Source organism: Hemibagrus wyckioides, linkage group LG16 (assembly GCF_019097595.1).
Source record: "Hemibagrus wyckioides isolate EC202008001 linkage group LG16, SWU_Hwy_1.0, whole genome shotgun sequence".
NCBI lineage: Eukaryota > Metazoa > Chordata > Actinopteri > Siluriformes > Bagridae > Hemibagrus > Hemibagrus wyckioides.
This window is the reverse complement of record NC_080725.1, coordinates 20111898-20134424: the sequence shown is the minus strand read 5'-3', so window position 1 is coordinate 20134424 and position 22527 is coordinate 20111898. Positions and strand designations below refer to the sequence as shown.

At 40.5% G+C, this 22527-nt stretch overlaps 1 protein-coding gene across 3 annotated transcripts in view; it reads left to right on the top strand.

Moving 5' to 3' along the window:
• Nucleotides 1-22527, top strand: part of kcnn2 (potassium calcium-activated channel subfamily N member 2) — a 53456-nt gene that overhangs the window by 3482 nt on the left and 27447 nt on the right. For 2 of the 3 annotated variants that reach the window (XM_058412334.1, XM_058412335.1), the window contains exons 2-3: nt 117-212; nt 16655-17073. In XM_058412334.1, coding sequence (XP_058268317.1) covers nt 117-212; nt 16655-17073 — 515 coding nt within the window. Of the gene's footprint in view, nt 1-116; nt 213-13087; nt 13944-16654; nt 17074-22527 lie in introns of those variants that run through there. The other variant, XM_058412336.1, reaches the window with a different exon arrangement.

Below are 22527 nucleotides of genomic sequence, written 5' to 3'. Positions count from 1 at the left end.
GAAAGATATGTATTTACAAGAGAGGGGAAATGTAAGTACAGACCTACAGACATGTCCTGGAAGTTTCTGGGGTTAAGCGACGAAATGTAAATGACTTTTCTTTTCTTCTTTTTCAGGAGTCATTGTATTCATTAGCTCTAAAATGCCTGATAAGCCTTTCTACAATCATCCTCCTTGGCTTGATTATCATATATCACGCCCGGGAGATTCAGGTAACCCACACACACACACACACACATGTGCACACACACACATTCTTTCTGTTTTGTATGAAGTCCACTGTAAATAGTTTTTTAAAAAATTTTTTATGAGAGGGCAGTGTGATCTGTGTTGCATCGTTCCTCCTGAAAACATGTTCAGAAGGGCACTTAATGTGGTGGTTAATAATACACAATCAGATTACATCGCCTTTGGAGTGTATCCCATCCCTTAATCAAATTATCCGCTGTGAAATCCGCTGGCCGTCTCGAATTGTTCACTCCAGAGGGATGTCTGCGAAATGAAGTCTTTTTTAAAAGCATCAGTCAAAAAATCCTATATAATTTTTTTGAAACTGGGAAATTTCGTGTAGGTCAGCCCCGGTGCTGAATTGAATTAGTGTCGTAGGGGAAACCCCGACAGAAACTCATTTCTAGTCGGAGAACGTGACCGTTCTCTGGAGGAGCGTCGCACTGTAGGTGCTAATTCATCACTGCTGATTTTACTGTACGCACCGCCACAGCCTCGGCATTCTCGTCCAGCGTAATCGTTTCATTTTCGGTCATTTCAGCTCCTGAGAGGGTTAAGAGAACACTCTGGACTCTCGGCTCGCCTGTGCAGTTCCCTGCACTTGGAAAAAGCTCAATTTTATGACCTTGCGTCAGAGATTCTGCGTTCAGTTTTTTTTCCTTTTTCATCACGAGTCCTGATTTTGTATATTGCTTCGTTCAATAGGAAAAAGAGGAGGAAAAAAAAGACAAAACAGAAGCAGGCTTATAAATGATAATATGATTACGGCATGTTTTTTTTGTTGTTGTTTCCTTCGGAGAGTAGTATCAGCTCTCATAGCGAGATCTCACTCTCTCATTTCATCCCCTACTGCAGTCACTAAGTGCCGGATGAACGCTCGTGTCTCATTCTGCTTTCTGTGATCTGAAGCAAATCAGGAAATGACTAAAAAATACTGCAACGCTGTCATGACGGAGATTTTATTTCATGCACACCGGGCCGGCGGTGTGAGGATCAATATCGAATCCATGTTTGCATCCTCAGCTTCCAGTCATGATAGGAGAAACTCGATGAGTTGTTTAAAGGTGTTACATTTCAGCAATTTACTCGATCACCAGGCCACCAAGCAGGTACTTCACCATAAAGCAAAAAAGCCTGTTCGGTGCAGTGCACACTATCCATGCATCATCATCATCATCATCATTTTTTTTTTCTCTCATTAGATGCTCAAAAGGTCCAATAACACGGCGCTAGATTGATTTAACATTCGCAGCACTGCATTATTCCAGCTACAAGTGAGCCTATTAGACCGTTAAATTAGTCCGGCGCTTCTATAGATAACTTATCGTTAAAACAAATTGATCACTTTATTAGCAGGACGGTTTCTTTCGACTTGCGTCCACGCGGCCACATGCCGCAAAGCTGACCCTACAGTCGGTCATCCGTGCCGTGATTAAGCGAAATCGCAGAGAAGGAGCTTTGATGTGTTCCAGAGATAAACCAGTCGAGGTGTTCGGAGACATGAGATTTCTCTGATAACCTCAAAATGTCAAGCGCCTGCAAAACTCATCTGACCTTCATCCATCATCACACTCGCATTTTCCGAGCGCCCCAGACAACGGATATGATTCGAATTCAGAACAGAGACGTGGATTTTGGAATTTTAATTAAACTGGAAATAATGAGTGGTGTTCCTAATCAGCCCAATATAAGAAGATATTAACAATAATTCTAGTACAGTAATTGGAAATTCTTGACTTTCTCTCCAGGTCATTGAGAGAGTAAAGTGAAGATAGAGGTACAAGAGAATTTTGATGTAAGATGTAGCGTACGTCTTTAATTTTGCCCTCAATCTACGTGGATTATATCGTGAACGGTTAAAGGAAGTGTATCGCTTATCGATTCAGCATCTAAATAATCGCAAACCATCAGCGCCAGCATGTGCTTCATGAGAATAAATCTATATTTATTAAAAAAATTTATTTATAACGAGCAGTTAAAAAAAAAGCATTATCACATAACCGAAAACAGCAGTTTTTGTACACAGGAGAAAAATGAATGAGACGCGCCAATAGATTTTAACCAATCAGGGCACAGAGGCGTGGCCTTTCAGAAAACTCCGCCTCTCGCTCTAATGTTCTCATGTTGTAACATCCAGAACTGTCTTTTTTTTCCTTTTCTTTTCTTTTCTTTTTCATTTCTTTTTGGAGCTCTGGAAGGTACAAAATTTCAGATGCCATTGCGTGAAGACAAGATTTTCTGAACAGCTAGCCATGATAAAACGTAATTTGACAACAAAAAATTGGTCTAAATTTCGATAATTTGTGTCAATTTCTTCTTAGATTTAGACTTTTCATAATGGCCTGGTGCATCAGTATAATTTTATTCAATCGTATAATTCCGTTAGATAAGTTAAGGTGTGAATCTGGCTGCTTTACATAAGTAAGCAATAAATAAACAAATAGAAATATGAATGTTCTTGTGTGTGTACAAAGATGGCCGATGTGACAGTAACGTGACGTATGAAATTTACGTTTATTACGGTAGTACAGGCGAGAGTAAGAGATAACATTCAAAGCGGTGTCCTGATATTATAAAATAACAGACGAGCCAAAGGGAAAGAAGATGATGATGATGATGATGAAGATGCAAAATGGAAATCATTCCATTTGAATCCTGCTTCACTTATCTTTCTTGTATCACTTCTGCAGAAAAACTATAAACGATTCGCTTTCTTATCACTGGATGATACGAAGAGAGCAAGCATATTTTATTAAGCTAAGATTCCCGGCCCCTCCCACCTTCCACCTATCAGTGAGCTACCTTTGTAGTTTTGTTGCCATGGTTACATCCCAGCAGAGACTTTTTCTCTCTCTCTCTTCTCTTTATTAGAAACACATCCTCGCAGTGAAGCCCGGATATAACTCCCTACTGTGTAACGTTGTCATTTTTAGCCTTTTTATTTATAAATGCGATAGTGTAATTAATATATATATATATATCGGCTTTGGTTAAACCATTATTTATCCACCGAGTCCATTCATTTAGACTTGGGGTTAAATTTTTGAGTGTCCTAATATAAGAAAATTCTAGAAACTTGACAGCCAATCAGAAATAGGTATTTTTCATGGCCATGCTACAAAAAAAAGAAGGAAATTAGCATGAATTCAAGCAATAAATAAGCTCCAGTTGTGCAATCGGTTAGTGTGTGGCTCCTTTAAGACAGTATGAAGCAGAGCAATGCTGAGGTTGGGAGTTCAAGCCTCACCTCGAGCAGTATATTAAGGATAATGGTGTCTCAGAAGACTTTGAGGTGTTAATCATGAGGTTTAGGATCAAGCCCTAATACTGCTAAGCTGTTACTGTTGGGCCCCTGAGCAAGGCCCTTGACTCTCCCTGCTTTAGGGTGCTGTATCACAGTGATCTGACCACAAGCTGGGATCTGTACTGTGATGTGTATGTAACTTCTAATTCTTTTAATAAGCATTTGGAAATATATCTCAAAATGGAAGGATCTGTAATGTTTTTTCTTCTCCTTTCTGTGATTGTTAAAGCCAAAAATCCTCGATCTTGCTGTTGGGGTTTTTTTTTTTTCCCTCCTCTTTTGTCCAGAATTTTTGCGAAGCAACTTCTTCATGCTATTTTTGTGCAAAACTGCTTGAAGATTCTTTTTAAACTCCTACCAGTGAAGCCACATATGTATTGACTTTCCGCGAGAGCCGTGCTCATGTTCCACACACGTCAAATGGAAGAGGGATTTGGCTGAATGAGCGATGTTGTGATGATTTCATCCCACACGTCTTCAGAAATCTGCTGGAAGTTCAGAAAAATCGGAAGCTGCTCTGAATATCAAGTTTGCTAGGTTTTGTTAATGACTAGAGGGACTGCTTAATGATCATCACATGCTCGCTGCTAATGAGACATGGCATGTTGGACAAGAAGAAAGAATTGGACATTCTCGGTCTCGTAGCGTGATTTTCAACCCCGCCCACAACGCAAGCCTTTAAGCTTTATGTCTTTTTCAAAGGCCAGTAGAATTGTTCCAAAGACAATTTCTCCACATATAACTTAAAGCATGCTAACAACCAGAAGCTGGGTGTGAAAAACTGAAGTGCTAAGAGAAATTTTTTCTTTTTTTTTTTCTAAATCGGAATGCCAGGAATGTTTACAATCTGGTGCTAGATCTCTAAAATAATACTAAAATAACAAAGACTCATAGAATTATAAAATAACAAAGGCTGACTTCTTGACAGACAGGAACTGCTGTTTTATTTTATTTTATTTTATTAATTTTTTAATTAATTTTATTATTTTTTTATGAGCATTTCCAACATTTCCTGCTTTCTTTAAACTGCATGTTTTGAGAGCAGCTTTGAAACTTGAGTCACTCTTTTCTCCTTCGTCATCTTCCCCCTTTTCTTTTAGTACTTTATGCTCATTATATCTCTATAAAAGCTTGCTCGAGGGCGAGAAAGAGAGAGAGAGAGAGAGAGAGAGAGAGAGAGAGAGAGAGAAATGAGCATCTGTAATAGCCTGCTTACAGACATGCTAGGAAATGGCATGTGGTGTCGTTTCCCACCTTCGACAAACATTCGCAGATAAAGTCGCATAAAGTCCCGCCTTTGAGAAATAACCTACACCCTGATAACTCAACAGCTCAACAACCTTAACTCCGTCTTGGACACGTTTGCTACAGATTAGCATTAGAAAACGCTCCGGGCGGATTCCCAGCGGGAGCACAAACACGTCTTTACGCATCATATTAGCGCTCATGTCATCTTTATCTTGTCATCAGGACTGTAAAATATATGCGGAAACCTTTCCAGCATTTCAGAAGCCCGAGTTCATGTGCAAGGGAATTTTTTTTCCCTCTTGTATTTAAGGCTTGCACGTCTCAAAGGAACATCGATCTTCTGAATGGTTTACCACAAGAAAGGTGCTGCCAGTGTAAATGGCACACACACACACAGACAGCACAATTTTACACACTGCATCCATCTCTGCTACACGGGAAATATTTCCTAAAAGCATTTTTTTTTGCCTGTTATTGTTACGAAATGTGACGAGTTAGCTGGCACATAAAGCGCAGCTCATTTCCAAGCTTCTCGTTTTTCCATCTTTAATTCAGCAAGCCGGAAGAACCCGAAGAGACCAGGCGCTCGTTCAAAATGTTTAGCGCATCAGGTTTGTTTATTATGTGTCAATAGCTCCCGTGTGAGGCAGCAGAGGAACGTTAGCGTGGCCTTTTTTCAGGACCGCCCCGGCATCACTGCTCGTGGATTTTCACCGGCAATCCGTGACTCTAAATTCTAATTTTATAGAATTTTATATCAAGACGTTATATCGAGCTGCTTGTTCCATTACTTTCTCATTATGTCGATCATTTGCTATAGCCGGTGGCTATTATTAGCTCGATTGTTCCTCTAATCTTTTTTTGATGTTATCACACTGTAAAGTTGTTACCACTTTATTACCACCAGCTCTGGCGGTTGCTGAATCATCTACTTTTCCACCAAGATGGAAGTTATTGGATTGTGTAGGCTTGTGACAGCTCATAAAGGCTGGGGGGTCAGGCAGGCTTCAGTGTAATACACTGTAACATACAACCCCGGTTTAAGACGAATCCTGAGAAGGAAGACGGCGCCGGCATCATTTTATCTCCAGGTCATTTTGATTGTGATGCATTTTGTGTTTGGTCAGGAAGAGCTTGTGTTTGGTCAGTCAGGGTCACACACACATGGCTCATTTCAAGTCTTTTCCGCTGTTCCCTCTCCGAAAATGACAAGCAACATGTGGAGCCTTGGAGAATTATAAGGTACTGTACTCTGTCCTGACATTTGGACTTTGATAAGAATCGTCAGGTTGGGGTTGTTGAATGAATGTCTCTTTCAGAGATAGATCGAAAGGACATGCCTCCTTTACTGAGAGACACAAACAGACGACACGCCTCCTTTACTGAGATATAGATGCAGAGGACATGCGTCCTTTACTGAGAGACACATACAGAGTACACACCTTATTTACTGAGATATAGATACAGAGGACATGCCTCCTTTATTGAGATATAGATGCATTGGACATGCCTCCTTTACTGAGAGACACACCCAGAGGAAACGCCTCCTTTACTGTGATATAGATCCAGAGGACACACCTCCTTTACTGAAAGACACAAACAGATGACACGCCCCCTTTACTTAGAGACACATACAGTGGACATGCCTCCTTTACTGAGAGACACATAGAAAGGTCACGCCTCCTTTACTGTGATATAGATACAGAGGACACACCTCCTTTACTGAGAGACACAAACAGACGACACGCCCCCTTTACTTAGAGACACATACAGTGGACATGCCTCCTTTACTGAGAGACACATAGAGAGGTCACACCTCCCTTACTGTAATATAGATACAGAGGACACACCTCCTTTACTGAGAGACACAAACAGACGACACGCCCCCTTTACTTAGAGACACATACAGTGGACATGCTTCCTTTACTGAGAGACACATAGAGAGGTCACGCCTCCTTTACTGTGATATAGATCCAGAGAACATGCCTCCTTTACTAAGAGACACACATGAAGGACACGCCTATTTTACTGAGATATAGATACAGAGGACACGCCTCCTTTACTGAGAGACAGACACGGAGGACACGCTTCCTTTGCTGAGAGTCACATACAGTGGACATGCCTGCTTTACAGAGAGACACATAGAGAGGTCACACCTTCTTTACCGAATATAGGTACAGAGGACACACCTTCTTTACTGAGAGACACATACATGGGACATGCCTCCTTTATTAAGATGTATATGCAGAGGCCACACCTCCTTGGCTGAGACAGACATTGACAAGACCCCTTCATTAATAAGAGACAGAAACAGAGGGCACACCTTTTTACTAAGAGGCAGATCTAGAGGCCATGCCCCTTTCACTAAGAGACAGACCTAGACAACACGCCCTTTACTGAGAGACAGACACAGAGGCCACACCTTCAGAGACCACACCTCCTTCAGAGAGGCCATACCTTCAGAGACCACACCTCCTTCAGAGAGGCCACACCTTCTTCCCTGGTGCAGCATCATGTCTCAATGCTGTTGTCCATGTTCTTGAACGTGTGTGTGTCTTCTCATGTGTGTGTGTATACTCAAACGTGTGTTTGTGTGTGTGTGAGTGACAGTGTCAGTCTACAGAGGATGTGTCGGATCTCTAATCTCATGGTGAAACGTTTCCTCACTGACAAGGCAGACAGGTGTCTCATTTCCAGTCTTCACCGCGACCTTTGTGTTTTCACTGCGCTGACGTCTCCGGGACAGAATTACAGTCCAGATACAACACGATTAAACCTACAACCCTTTTCCGTAAAGATTTACCATAGCGCTCGTGGGTTATCATTAGCTAATCTGTACCTCACGTCGAGCATAGGTTTACCCGTTAAACAGGACCGGCTATAACCTTTACGTCCCGCTAATGGACTCCGGTTGATGAAATACGCCGAGACCGTAGATCTTCTCAAAGTAACCTGAAAGCACAAAGAAACCTCCTACAGAGTCAGAGGGGATATAGAGTCAGAGTTCCTATTTCCTATTGCGTGCATCTATTTATGCAAAGTGGTCTTTTACCATCTCTCTCTCTCTCTCTCTTTGATATTATAAATAAACCATGGCGGTCATTTCTAATTGAGGCGAGCCTCTCTGGCTGTAATTCACTAATGAGACGGAGCGATTTCTTTTCCCAGTGACAAGATATATGCTCCCATCTCCGCATTACACAGATTAAATATTGAGCCCCGCTCCATTAGTTATATTGAGCAGGCTTGAAACCAGTAACCGGTCTGCACTGCCTAGCGGAGTGACAGATGCCGATGACCGTTGAGTCTCGCGTCAAATCCTCTTCAGCCTCGGCCAAAAAACTTCCAATCAATAGCAACACAAAGTCTAAACTCATAGGAAACAGAGGACATGGAGTGTCAGCATTTGTCAGACCCGTCAGCGTGATTGTCAGGCTTAAGGACGAGTGACGGCCACGCCGTCCGGCATTTTATCACCCGTTATCTTTTTTGCGAATCATTTTAAACATTTTTTTTTTTAAATCGATGCAGATTTCTAAATCATTTAATGTCGTACACGTCTGAGAAACGACTAAAAATAACATCTCTCCATCTTCACCCTCATTAAAATCCATGAAGATGTGAAATTATGCAGTTTGGAAATATTCCATCTTCGTCTTCCTGACTGCAGGGTTGCCAGATCCACAGCTATTTTTCCACGATTATTTTTTTCTGTCCAGAATTATTACATTTAATAGATCGCTACATCATTTTGAGGTTAAGTAGGTAGTTATGGTGCTGTTACGAGGGTATTAATGCTGTTGAAGACATCTATGACAAGCGCTGTTGTCAAATCTGATTGGTCAGAAGCTCAGCAGATACGACAACTGTCTTGATATATTTAACAACGGAAAATGTACAGGTTATCGGTGATATTGTGAGGTTTTCTGTAAGGAGATGTTTATATAACACTTATGGAAGAATCTTCAGTGTTAAAGCGCTTTGTAACGGACAAGACAAATCTCCAAGGCTGAAGTTTTTACTCTTTGCTGAGATGAAATGGTTTATTTGTCTGTTTTCAAGTGAAAGAGGCTAGTCATGGAATGGCTCTCGTTTACATGGACACCGGATATTAAATAAACAGATCAAGTGTACTGTTAAAAGATGTTATAGGAATATAGGATGTAGTTGTTATAGGAAGCTTCCAGGTGGAAAAATCTTCTGAATTCTTGCTTTGGTGACTTTAGGAGACTCTAGATCTAGAAGATCACCTGTCCAGTCTTGGCCTGATGCTGTATGATTTATTTATGCTATGAGCCTCCAGGAAATCCTCTTGACCCCTTGGGGTTTCTTTGATTCATTCGTTCCCGTGTGTTGCTCAGGTCAGCTTGGTTTGTTGGCCGTGTAACTTAACCTACACATGTATATGCGCGGTGGACAAACGCAGGAGCTCTACCCGCCCTGGCGGGTCTGACACTCCGAGCGGAATATCTGATGTGCGGAGGTGAAGACCTCTTGAGGATTGTGTTGCAGGTTGTCCATTACCATAATTAGTTTTACCTAGCGAGTAGCTTTCCTTGCGCAGCCCACTCTAAATGTTTAATCACCGCGCTTTGGAGTAACAGACTTTCGGAAAGCACTTTCGTGACAGCCGATCACCCCTGGTAAACAGACGAAAGCTTTTTATCCCCCTTCCTCGAGGACACTTTTGCTGCCTTGAGGAAGATCTGAATTTTTATTTCGTTTTTTTTCCCAGCTCATCTCTTTCTGTTTAACTCAGACTGAGCTAAGCGAGCGTGGCTCCAAGCACACAGTCGTCTGAGTCGGAGATGCTGCATTCCTCGCACTTGTCAGAATTACTGAGAAACTGGAGGACTCAGGTATTCCTGACACCGATCTCCGGTCTATCTTTGACGGCTCGGAGCCGTGCAGCATGTCTTATGAGAGATAACAGGACATGAAGTTCAGAAAGGGAAAATCGAACTCATTAATTATACAGCTCTGACATATTTGTGTTTCCTCAGGGAAGCAGATCAGGCTTTTTATGGCTTACTGTATCGAGGCATGTCCTGATATTCATGTTTGTTTGTATCACAACATGAAATTTATCATTCCTTTCAATCATTCATTATTATTTTTTAATACATTTATATATTGTTGCATCCCGGGTGTGTTTCCACGTCGCACCCGCATTTCCCACGATCCACCGTGACCCTGAGCAGGATAAAGTGCTTACCGATGATAAATGAATGAATTAGAACTCTAAGGAGTGACAGCTGAAAGAAGGTCAGATTCCTTAAGCCTCACTTTATCCAGAATATCAGGAAATTCAGCTCACTGCAATATTTATTTATTTATTTAACAATATAAATTAAACTTTATTAATTTATTTATTTATTTATCTAACAATATTTATTTATTTATTTATTTATTGAACAGTATTTATTTATTTATTTATTTATTTATTTATTGAACAGTATTTATTTATTTATTTATTTATTTATTTATATTAACAATATATTTATTTGTTTGGCTTTTTATCCATCCAGCATTATGGAACATTCATGATCCATCCTAAAGACTTGTTATAAAGTTTAAAGGAAAAGCTTTGCATTCACTACTACTACTAAGATGAAGAAGAAGATGAAGGACACCACATTTCTAACCTCAAAAGGAGTGCAGCACTACAGAATAAGAAAAAGCCTAGCAGCAGCCGTCTGGAAGATGCAGGACATGTTAGATATAAAAAGTCAAACAGACAAAAAAGAGGAGCCCTAAAAACTTTTAAGGATTACTGAATTAAAGTAGTTTAAAAATGCAGCGAGAGTATTTTTATATGCTGTGTGTGTGTGTGTGAGTAAATGGAGATTTGTTGTGTTATAACATGATTATGTGTGTATGATTAGTGTGTGTAGGTGCAGTCAGGGAGCTTTAATTTTGTTCCCTACGGCATGTCCTTGAGTGGAACGCATCGCCTTAAAGCCCCGAGATGTGTGTTTCTGTTTGAACGATTCGTGGTTTTGTAACACGCCACTACTAAATATACAATCTGGGTCATTGATCCCATTTCACTTCCAGTAATGGAACAGAGGCATTTTTTCTCTTAATGGAGGGGAAATATATATATATATATATATATATATAAATTGCTGGCAGAGAGGCGTTTCATAATTTGAGATTCTCATTTATTTACCGCTGAGTTTTATATGGTCCTTACGTCCTCTGAATTATTGAAGCATATCCGGGGCCTTTTTCACGCTGATGACGCTCAGCCGAGTGGCAGGGAGCAGAGTGAATAATTAACGGCGGAAGGGGACGGGACTTCTCTGAATCGGCTCTGAATCAGAGTGCTTTGCGTGAGTGAAGGTTTCGTGCAGGCGATAAAGGCTTGAGGTATTCGTTTCATACCCTTCACGCCCCGAACTGATTTCACTAATGAGCTCTCGTGCCTAACAAAGGAGGGGAGTTAACTAGTGAAATCAGGCATTGTGCCGCAAGGTTGGATCAAATGCCCCGTAGCCTGTGACGAATGGCTGCTGTTTAAGACTCTGCATCAGGAAACCATGTGGACTTTTTTTGCAGTAAATCAGTGCTGGATTGAACCAAAGCAGTGTGGAGGTGGAACACAATGGCGCTGTTTCTATCTGTATCTTAGGTATATCTGTATCTGGATTTAAGAGGACTTTAACCTTCTTATGTTTTTGGGTTTTTTTAGTCCAAAATACAAGCAAACTACTAACTAAATTTAACACAACCCTGACCAGGCAGTTACTAAGGATGAATAAATGCCCAGTGTAAACACTTCAAGCACTACATCACGTTTATGCTAATAAACATGGTCTTTATTTGTTCCACAGGCTGCCTATCTATCCATTCACTTGCACTTTATAGAAGTAAAAACCAAAAGGTAAGATAAAAGTCTCACCAGTTGCTCCATCAATCTTTCCGGAAATGTTTCTATAATACAAATAGGGCGGCTTCTATTTATTTCTGTAATTGTAGCCATTTAAAGCACAAGGGAGGACGGAGAAGGGTTTGTGGTTATATTCTTGAGGGAGAAAACGTTCCATGTAGCACCTGAAATTCCCCCAAGGGAAAGAATTAAGTGTTGCTTTTCACATTTAGGAAAGCTTTTAACCAGAACCTTGATAGAAATTATTGATAGATTATCCAAAGACCTTTCGAGGACCACATTCTGTAATATGGAAGGATTAGGTTTTTTCCCCTTACAGATTCAGTTCAAAAGCCTGCGTTCCCATATATATCAAGCAGTTTAAGGATCGCTTTTTTCTACCCTCTAAGAAAGAAAGGTTTAATCTGGAAAGATTCTTTGGTTTGTCCCCAAAAAAATGGTCTTTGTGGAACACATGAATGATCCAACGATGGCTTCCCCATTCATAAACTGTACCAAGTAGAACCTTATTAGGCAGACAGACCCACTGACCAGCCAAAGAAACTTTAAGGAATGCATTGTTCCACAAAATATTGAAAGGTCCTTTGGTTTGCTCCTTAAATATTGTGTGTGGAACACCATAACAATGACTTTCCCATTCATATAATGTGTCACATAGAACCTCATTAGAAAGACTGACCTACTGACCTTCCAAAGAACCATTGAGGAACCCATTTTTCTACAAAATATTGAAAGGTTCTTTGGTTTGTCCCTTAAATACTGTGTGTAGAACACCATAACAATGACTTTCCAATTATAAAATGTATCAAGTAGAACCTCATTAGAAAGACAGACCCACTGACCATCCAAAGAACCTTTGGGGAAACATGTTTTCTACAAAATATTTAATGGTTCTTTGGCTTGTCCCTTAAATATTGTGTTTAGAACACCTTAACAAAGACTTCCCCATTCATATAATGTGTCACATAGAACCTAATTTGAAAGACAAACCCACTGACCATCCAAAGAACGTTTGGGGAAACATGTTTTCTACAAAATATTGAATGGTTCTTTGGTTTGTCTCTTAAATATTGTGTGTAGAACACCATAAGTATTACTATCACATTTATAAAAAAGGTACCAAGTAGAACCTCATTAGAAAGACAGACCCACTGACCATCCAAAAAACCTTTGTGGAACCCATTTTTCTACAAAATATTGAATGGTTCTTTGGTTTGTCCCTTAAATATCTAGTGTAGAACACTATAACAATGGCTTTCCCATTTATATAATGTATCACCTCATTAGAAAAATAGACCCACTGACCATCCAGAAAACCTTTGAAGAACTCATTCTTTCTACAAAATATTAAATGGTTTGCTGGTTTCGTCCCTCTACATCACTGACATTCAAGTAGAATCACATTCGACAGACTAGTGAGAAATGTTGTCTGTTAAATCAAGAATGTTTCTTTGGTTTGTCCGTTAAATATTCAGTGTAGAACCCTGACCCGAGGATCAGGAGAATCTTCCATATCTGCTAGTGTATTTACCTTGCAGATGGAACTACAGTCAGAGCTGCTATTCTAGAAAATGTAGCACCTTCTGACCAATCAGAGCAGAGAATACAGCCGGTCTGTTGTCGAAAACACTATAAAGAACAACACAACAAGAATTCCATTTGAAAAGAGCCCGTAGTCTCGTCTGCCGGTTGAACAGTAAACCTATTACTCCGTGAGAGCCTTCAGAATGCACAAGCCTCATTGAAATTCATGGCGTCAGGAGTTTATGCTTTCCTCCTGTCGTATCTGAGAGTTGCAGACACGCCGGATAGAGTTGAGAGCCGAGAACGAGAAAGAAAGATGAAGAAGGGGAACGGTGAAATATGTGGCGCTGACAGAGAACGCAGAGTGGACCTTGAGGTGACAGACAGCTCAAGGAGGAAGCAGTGAGGGAAGTTTATCTGCGCAGATTATCAAGGAGGGGAGCCGCTTTGACAACGCACCCGTTTGGGCGGGAGTTATTTATCGAGCCCGAGGTGGAGGCGAGTCTTTTTTTGATGGAGAAGAAGGAGGGGGAGATGTTGAGTGGTTCCCAGGCATGAGCCAATTGCAGAGAAACATGGTGGCAGAGCCTGAAAGATGGGCTCGAGAATGAACAGTGAGGGATGAGTGCTGGCACGGGCTGCTGAGCCCAGATTGAAATTGCAATGTATGTGAGTGTGTGTGCTGAAAATCGCAGAGTATTTTTCTCATCCCGGCGGAAACAAACACGGCGCTGAAGAGAAATTCCCGTAAGATTACAGCACAGAGATCAGAGTAAAATGGCAAATATTAATATGGTGATGTTTACACACAAAGATCCACGTCGACCTATTGCGAACTTCACATAGCTGAATAATCTCAACCTAACTTAACAGCCATGAAGGTGTCGGCGTCTTATCGTGTCTTTATCAGGATGATGTCAGTTTCAGCAAAATCTCAGGTGTTCCCCATGTTCTTATTGAAAAGACAGCGGGAGAGACGTTATTAGATTCCCTTCCCCAAATCCAACCTCGCAATTGTTTTTAACCTTGTAAAAGATGCACTATTAAATTTGTTTCTTCTGCTTTTTTTGAGCTTGCTAAATTGCTCGTTGTGTAACATGATGAAAACGCTTCCATAAACAACGTAAGGTGAAAGAAATTCTTGTCTGTAATGGATTATTAAAGGAGAAAGTTAACAGTAATGCCCAGTGTGAAAAGATCACCTGACTCCGCCCCTTTTTTTTTAAAAGAAACAAGAGCAGATGCTTTTCATGGAACATTTTTAGAAAAATAAAGGGTACTAATCTGTACCTTACTTGTCACTGGAATGGTTTAACTTTTGTGTCTTTAATATGCATATAGTGTACATTTTGAAAAAGATTTAAGGTCCAGAATTGTTTTAGAGTAAAGCTTTAAAGGTAAATCATGTGGACTTTTTTCATGGAAACGATACCTACTTTCTTTGTCGTCTTTGAAATGATATAAATTATTATGAATATACTGTAGAAACACTTCTCAAGTTTGGAGTTAAGGAAAGGAACCTTGAAGGACAGATGGTAGTGGACTTTTCTAAGAGGATGGACATGGCTGTGGTTAACACTTATTTTCAGAAGAGGGAGGAGCATAGAGTGACTTACAAGAGTGGAGGTAGGAGCACACCAGTAGACTACATCCTATGTAGAAGAGGCAATCTGAGAGAGATTAGTGACTGTAAAGTGGTAGTGGGAGAGAGTGTAGCCAGACAGCATAGGATGGTAGGATGACTTTGATGGTCTGTAAGAAGAGGTCAAAGATAGAGATACAGAAGAAAACCAAGTGGTGGAAGCTGAAACAGGAGGAATGTTGTGAGGAATTTAGACAGAAGTTGAGGCAGGCTCTGGGTGGGCAGGTAGTGCTGCCAGATGACTGGGAAACTACAGCAGAAGTGATCAGGGAGACAGGAAGTAAGGTGCTGGGTGTGTCATCTGGAAGGAGGAAAGAAGATAAGGAGACTTGGTGGTGGAATGAGGAAGTTTAGGATAGTATTCAGAGGAAGAGGTTAGCCAAGAAGAAGTGGGACATGGACAGGACTGAAGAGAATAGATGGAGAGAAGGACTTGTACAGGTTAGCTAGGCAGAGGGATCGAGATGGGAAGGATGTGCAGCAAGTTAGCGTTATTAAGGATAGAGATGGAAAGGTGCTCACAAGTGAGGAGAGTGTACAGAGGAGATGGAAGGAGTACTTTGAAGATCGGATGAATGAGGAAAATGAGAGGGAAAAAAGAGCTGAAGGGGTGAACTCAGTGGAACAGAAAGTAGATAAGATTAGAAAGGATGAATTCAGGAAGGCTTTGAAGAGGATGAAAAGTGGAAAGGCAGTTGGTCCTGACGACATCCCGGTGGAGGTCTGGAAGTGTCTAGGAGAGGCGGCAGTGGAATTTTTAACTAGTTTGTTTAACAGGGTTTTAGAGAGTGAGAAGATGCCTGAGGAATGGAGAAGTGTATTAGTGCCGATCTTTAAGAATAAGGGTGATGTGCAGAGTTGCAGCAACTATAGGGGTTATAAAGTTGATGAGCCACACAATGAAACTATGGGAAAGAGTAGTGGAAGCTAGGTTAAGGACGGTAGTAGAAATTTGTGAGCAGCAGTATGGCTTCATGCCCAGAAAGAGCACAACAGATGCAATTTTTGCTCCGAGAATTTAGATGGAGAAGTATAGGGATGGTCAGAGAGAGTTGCACTGTAGACTTGGAGAAAGCGTATGACAGGGTGCCAAGAGAAGAGCTGTGGTACTGTATGAGGAAGTCAGGAGTAGCAGAGAAGTATGTCAGAGTGGTGCAGGACAGGTATGAGAGGAGCAGGACAGTGGTGAGGTGTGCTGTAGGTCAGACAGAGGAGCTCAAAGTGGAGGTGGGACTGCATCAGGGATCGGCTCTGAGCCCCTTCCTGTTTGCTATGGTGATGGACCAGTTGTCAGAGGAGGTCAGACAGGAGTCTCCTTGGACAATGATGTTTGCAGATGACATTGTGATCTGTAGTGAGAGCAGGGAACAGGTGGAGGAAAACCTGGAGAGGTGGAGGTTTCGCTGGAGAGAAGAGGAATGAAAGTCAGTCGTAGTAAGACTGAGTACATGTGTATGAATGAAAGGGAGGGATCTAGCTCCTCCCACCTTGGCGAAGTTGAACCAGAAGGTTGAGACGTCTCTTTGTTTCAGGATGGATAAGTGCGAGTGTTGTTATGTTTATACCACTAGTCGCTACCACAATCGCTAGTCTAGTGCTGTGACTGCTGGTCGCCATAGTAACAAAGCATCAGTGGTTAGGTTTTAGGATTATAAGAGGAGTTGGATGAGGTCCAGGTCCAGCTCCACCCCCTGGAATATTTGTTTAAATATTACTTGTGTAAATATGTGAATTATAAGTTCTCAAATTAATTTGAATGATCTGAAATATTAGTCTGTGTTCAGATTTGTTTTTTTCCCCCCTCATCACCACACAGCTGTTTATGGTAGACAACGCAGCGGACGACTGGAGGATAGCCATGACGTACGAGCGCATCTTCTTCATCTGCCTGGAAATCCTGGTGTGCGCCATCCACCCCATCCCGGGCAAGTACACCTTCACGTGGACGGCACGCCTGGCCTTCTACTACACGCCGTCCAAGACGGACGCCGACGTGGACATTATCCTGTCCATCCCCATGTTCCTGCGCCTCTACCTGATCGCCCGCGTCATGCTGCTGCACAGCAAGCTCTTCACGGACGCGTCGTCACGCAGCATCGGCGCCCTCAACAAGATCAACTTCAACACACGCTTTGTCATGAAGACCCTTATGACCATCTGCCCCGGCACCGTGCTGCTCGTCTTCACCATTTCCCTGTGGATCATCGCTGCCTGGACTGTCAGGGCGTGCGAAAGGTGTAGCAGCTCACACACACACACACACACATGCACACAGACACACTGTTTAGGCAGGGTTTACACTCCAACACATATGGTTACTGTTCGTATTTGTCATTGCACCCTGCAGCGTAGCGGAGTGGCATTAAAATTCTGTTTACGTTCCACGCTAGAAAGAGCAGCGCTAATTAAAACAGCATTGATTGGGCCTACAGCGGTGACACATCTGCTGTCGGAAAACAGTAGCATGTTCGCTTGTCAGTAATTTTTGTTTTCCATCGTCAGTCTGCAATCTAAATTAGTCGTTCCTCTTTCTCCCCGAGGGACGCTGACAAAGTTACAGACAGGTACGCTGAGACGAAGGTGCTATAACGCTGTTTAGTATATACAGTATAAACACGCCGCTTCTCAGGCTCACTCCTGGGAATTCCTGCACTGCAGATATCTGGTTTTTCCTACACCTGACTCATCTAACGAAAGCCTTGATAATTACCCGATTAAGATAATTAGGACTACAGCAGAGGTGCTGTGCTGCTACGGAGAAAAAATGTCACACTCGTCTGAAGTGTGAGTCACGGCACTGTACGGCACGAAATATTCTTTTCTTGGGGGGAAAAAAATGTGTGTGTACACTGCAGTGTTTCCAGTTTATTAGGTATAGGAATTAATAAACAGTCGTCTTTAAACATTCGCCTGAAAGGGAAAGGCAGAGAAATTTCCATCACTCTTGCCACACTTCTGTCTTCTGTGTTGTTGACAATTATTAAAAGATCAAGGCTACTATCTTGCTAACATGTTTACTGAAGCTCTATAAAACTTTACTCTATCTATTTTATATCTGTTCATATGCTAGTGTAAGAAATTTTGCTAATGTCTTTACCTACAGCTGACAGTTAGCCCTTTTTTTTTTTTTACTGTGGGACAGGACATAGCTGAGCGTAACGTGCTATCTTAGTAATATTTCAAGCACTGGCCTGTTTTTTGCTCTCTGACCACTATGTTTCCTCTAAAATCAGATCCATGCAGTTGAGTTCAATTCGGTTTGCAGTGCTTTATCCAACAGGAGAGGAATTTTAAATTTAAAAACACATCCTTAATGTACGAGGAATCCAGAGGCGACAGTGGTGAGGAAAACATCGCCGAGGTGAACAATATGAGGAAGAAACCTTAAGAGGAACCAGACTCCAAGTGGAACCCATGTTCATTTGACGTCATTTCCTCTTCTATAACTGTATACTATAAAAAGCGTGATTGTGTACCCAGTAAATTCATTGCAGTTGAAGTTATCAAAGCAATTGTAGCAAAATTGTTTGTATCAAGTGCAGTCCAAAGCCATCTTCATGGTTTCTAAGTAGTACAATCCACAGGAATCTCAGGTATGTCCAGGATGTCCATGTGGAGCCATCCTCAGCTAGAGGTGTTCAGGTGATGTGTACTCCAACCAAAAGTAGGGCATCAGGATTGATCAGGCAGGTCTGGAGAGGTCACAGGGATGTCAGGAGTACAGAGTCGCCAGTCGCTGTAGTATAAGTCACAAGTAAGAATTTGACTGCAGGTAGCCAGAGTAACGTAGCATTAGTGGTTAGGGTTCAGGCTTATAAGAGGATTTGGATCAGGTCAAGGTCCAGGTCCAGTTTCACCCCCTGGAATATTTGTTCTGTTGTGATCTCGATTATTAGACTGCATGTAAATATGGTCATTATAAATTCTCCATGTGGAGCCATCCTCAGCAGCGAGAGGTTTTCATGTGATGAGAACTGAGGGCATCAGGATGGATCAGGCAGGTCCACAGAGCAGAAAAGGTCAGGATCACTGGGACCTCATGAGTACAGAGAGTCGCCAGTCGCGGTACTATAAGTCACAAGTAAGATTGCGACTGCAGGTTGCCATAGTGACATAGCATTAGTGGTTAGGGTTCAGGCTTATAAGAGGAGTTGGATCAGGTACAGGTCCAGTTTCCCCCCTGGAATATTTGTTCTGTTGTGATCTCGATTATTAGACTGCTTGTAAATATGGTCATTATAAATTCTCCAGGATGTCCATGTGGAGTCATCCTGAGCAGCAAGTGGTATTTATGTGATAAAAACTCCTATCAGAAGTAGGGCATCAGGATGGATCAGTAAGATCCAAAGAGCAGGAGAGGTCATGAGAGAGAAACATTCTCATATAATGGTTAAAGACACTGTACATTGTGTACAGAGCGAAGCAAGGACTCCAGCAAACTAACTCTAAGAAGGTAACACTGACATGAAGGAGCCCTGGGATATAAATCAGCCAGCCAGTCCACCATCAACAAACCCTGAGTGACTGTGTGAGAGACACAACATCCGGACATCCCACACACTGTGTCCACGAACCCTCCAGATCTGCTCCTTTACCTAAGAGAGAAGACATTTTGGCTCCACCCCAAAGAAGAAAATAGTGAAGCAAACATCAGTGTAGTTCCTAGTTATTCATTACCTTGAGATTTTATTTATAGGGGAGCTGCAGCGTAGCCAAGTGTCAGCTGGTGTATAGACTACATTTCACCGAGCTGTGTGCCTCAACCACTCGAAACCGTGGTGTTTGCTTGTGTTTTGTAATACCGTTAAGGCATTAGCGGCTTGTTTGTATTCCTGAGCGATTGACGACACCCAATATCCTTCTGTATAATTAAAAATCATTCAGCTTTTCATTTTATTATAAGCAAATCCAAATGATTGGCTCCTGTAAAGGTGGATATATATAAAGTCCCTCCATTCTCTACTCTAACAAATTCAGCTCTTATGTGTGTCCGGAATCCGTTCCAAAAAGTAAGAAGAGCATAAAACGGTGATGATTACTGAAATATATGTGCACAAGCATCAACGGTTGCTGAGACAAGAGACAAACTCGGAGCAACACTAATGACTTGGCACTTGCAAAACGTCGGATTAGTCACAGCGGCAGTAAACTAAAGAAAAATCATCTACAGTCTTGAAAATGCGTTAAGCCGGACTTTGAAGTAGCCCTGAATTCTGAAATCTGTATCTTTTTAGATAGATCGCATTTTCAGTATATAACTGGATTGTTTAGATGCATTTTGTGATGTCACTACATAAACTCTGATCAGTAATGTTTGACCAATCATATTTAATATGCAAATTATTAGTGGATTATGATGCCTGTGAACTTTTAGCCACAGAACTTTTAGCCTGCATGCTAAGCTACATGCCTGCAAATGCAAGCTAGTTTACTACCATAGCACTCGATAAGAATGAAAAAAAAAAACATATTTTTAGCACAAAATGACATGAATTTTTTAGCATTTTATTCCTGGAGCTACTTTCTGATGATCGTTTCGAGACACAGCCTGTTTAGCAGGACGCTCAGAAAACCAGTACAAACGTCTGTCCAGTCACCCTGATGCTTTCACTTAGCGTTTTCAAAGCACACACTGGCGATCGGATTAAACAAATCGGATGCTACAGATGGCAGCTCATATCTGCACCACGCATATTAAATGTTTTAATCTAATCTCTCTGGTTAGCTTCTCTTTTTTTCCCCAATATAGCCGCATTCGTTACGAGAGAAAAGCCCGATCCTCGAACCTTAAATCAATACAACGCTCCAGAAGCACGTTGCTGCCGTCCATGAAGAGAAATCTCAATCAGTATTTCATTCATTTGAGCAAACTTGCTTTTCTTCTAGCAGAAAGTCTCATGATTACAAGAAAAACATCTTGTTATTGTGAAGACCTTGCAGTCCTAACAGGAGAAAATCTCATTTAGCAAAAGAAAATCTTGTTTCTCGAAGAAAATAGCTCATTGTTATAAGAACATCTTGTTAGTATGAGAAAACATCTCAGTGTTGCGAGAAAACGTGTTCGTAGCGATTATTCTAAACGTATCTCATCGTTGTTATGAGAAAGAAAAACATGTTCGTATGAAAATGCATTTTGTTACAACGACAAACGTTGCATTAGAAGGAACTTTCCTGGTACCATCAGAAAACATCCTATTATCGAAAAGGTTTCTTGTAATAACGAGCCATGGCTTGTAGTAAAGGAAAGGTTTCTCATAATAACAGAACGATTCATTGTTGATGTTTTCTTCTAGCAATGAGATGCTTTCTCATGACAGTGAGATATTTTCTCATAAAAACAAGATGCTTTCTTATAAAATGAGACATTTCTTATAAAATGAGACCAAGATGCATTCTCATAAAAATAGATGTCTTATAATAAAAACAAGATACTTTCTCATAAAAACAAGATGCTTTCTCATAAATACAAGATGCTTTTCTCATCAAGTGAGATGTTTTTCTGATCAAATGAGGTGTTTTGTCATAAATTCGAGATGCTTTTGTCGTCAAATGAGATGTTTTTCTCATAAAATAAGATGTCTCATAAATACAGGATATTTCTTACAAAATGAGACGTTTTCTCATAAAAACAAGACGCTTCCGCATAATAAGAGATGTTTTCTCATTTAAAAAACGAGATACTTTCTCATAAATACAAGACGCTTTTCTCATCAAATGAGATACTTTCTCATAAATTCTAGATGCTTTCCTATAAAATGAAATGTTTTTTCATAAAATCGAGATACTTTCTTATAAAATGAGATATTTTCTCTTAAAAACAAGATGCTTTCTTATAAAATGAGATATTTTCTCTTAAAAACAAGATGCTTTCTCATAAAAATGAGACGTTTCTGCATTATAAGTGGTGTTTTCTCATAAAAGCTGAGATGCATTCTCATAAAATTAGATGTCTTATAATAAAAGCGAGATACTTTCTCATACATACGAGATGCTTTTTCTTAAAAAACTGTTTTTTCATAAATACAAGATGCTTTTCTCATCAAATGAGATGTTTTCTCATAAATTTGAGATGCTTTCTTAAAAAATGAGATAATTTCTCTTAAAAACAAGATACTTTCTTATAAAATGTTTCCTCATAATAAGAGATAAAATCCAAGATGCATTCTCATAAAATAGATGTCTTATAATAAAAACAAGATACTTTCCCATAAATACAAGATGCTCTTCTCATCAAGTGAGATGTTTTTGTCATCGAATGAAATGTTTTCTCATAAAATAAGATGTCTCATAAATACAAGATATTTTCTCATAAAAACAAGATGCTTTCTTATAAATTGAAGCGTTTCCTCATAAAAGTGAGATGTTTCCACATGAAAAGAGATGTTTTCTCATAAAAACTGAGATGCATTCTCATAAAATTTGATGTCTTATGATAAAAACGAGATACTTTCTTATAAATACAAGATGCTTTTCTCATTACATGAGATGCTTTCTCATAAAACAAAATGTTTTCTCATAAAAATGAGATGCTTTCTCCTATAAACTAGATGCTTTCTCATCAAATAAGATGTTTTCTTATAAAATGAGATCTCGGGCTCATTCTCAGTCTCTTCTTATAAAATGAGGTCTCTTAAATACAAGACGTTTTCTCATAAAAACGAGATGTCTTCTCTTAAATACAAGATGTTT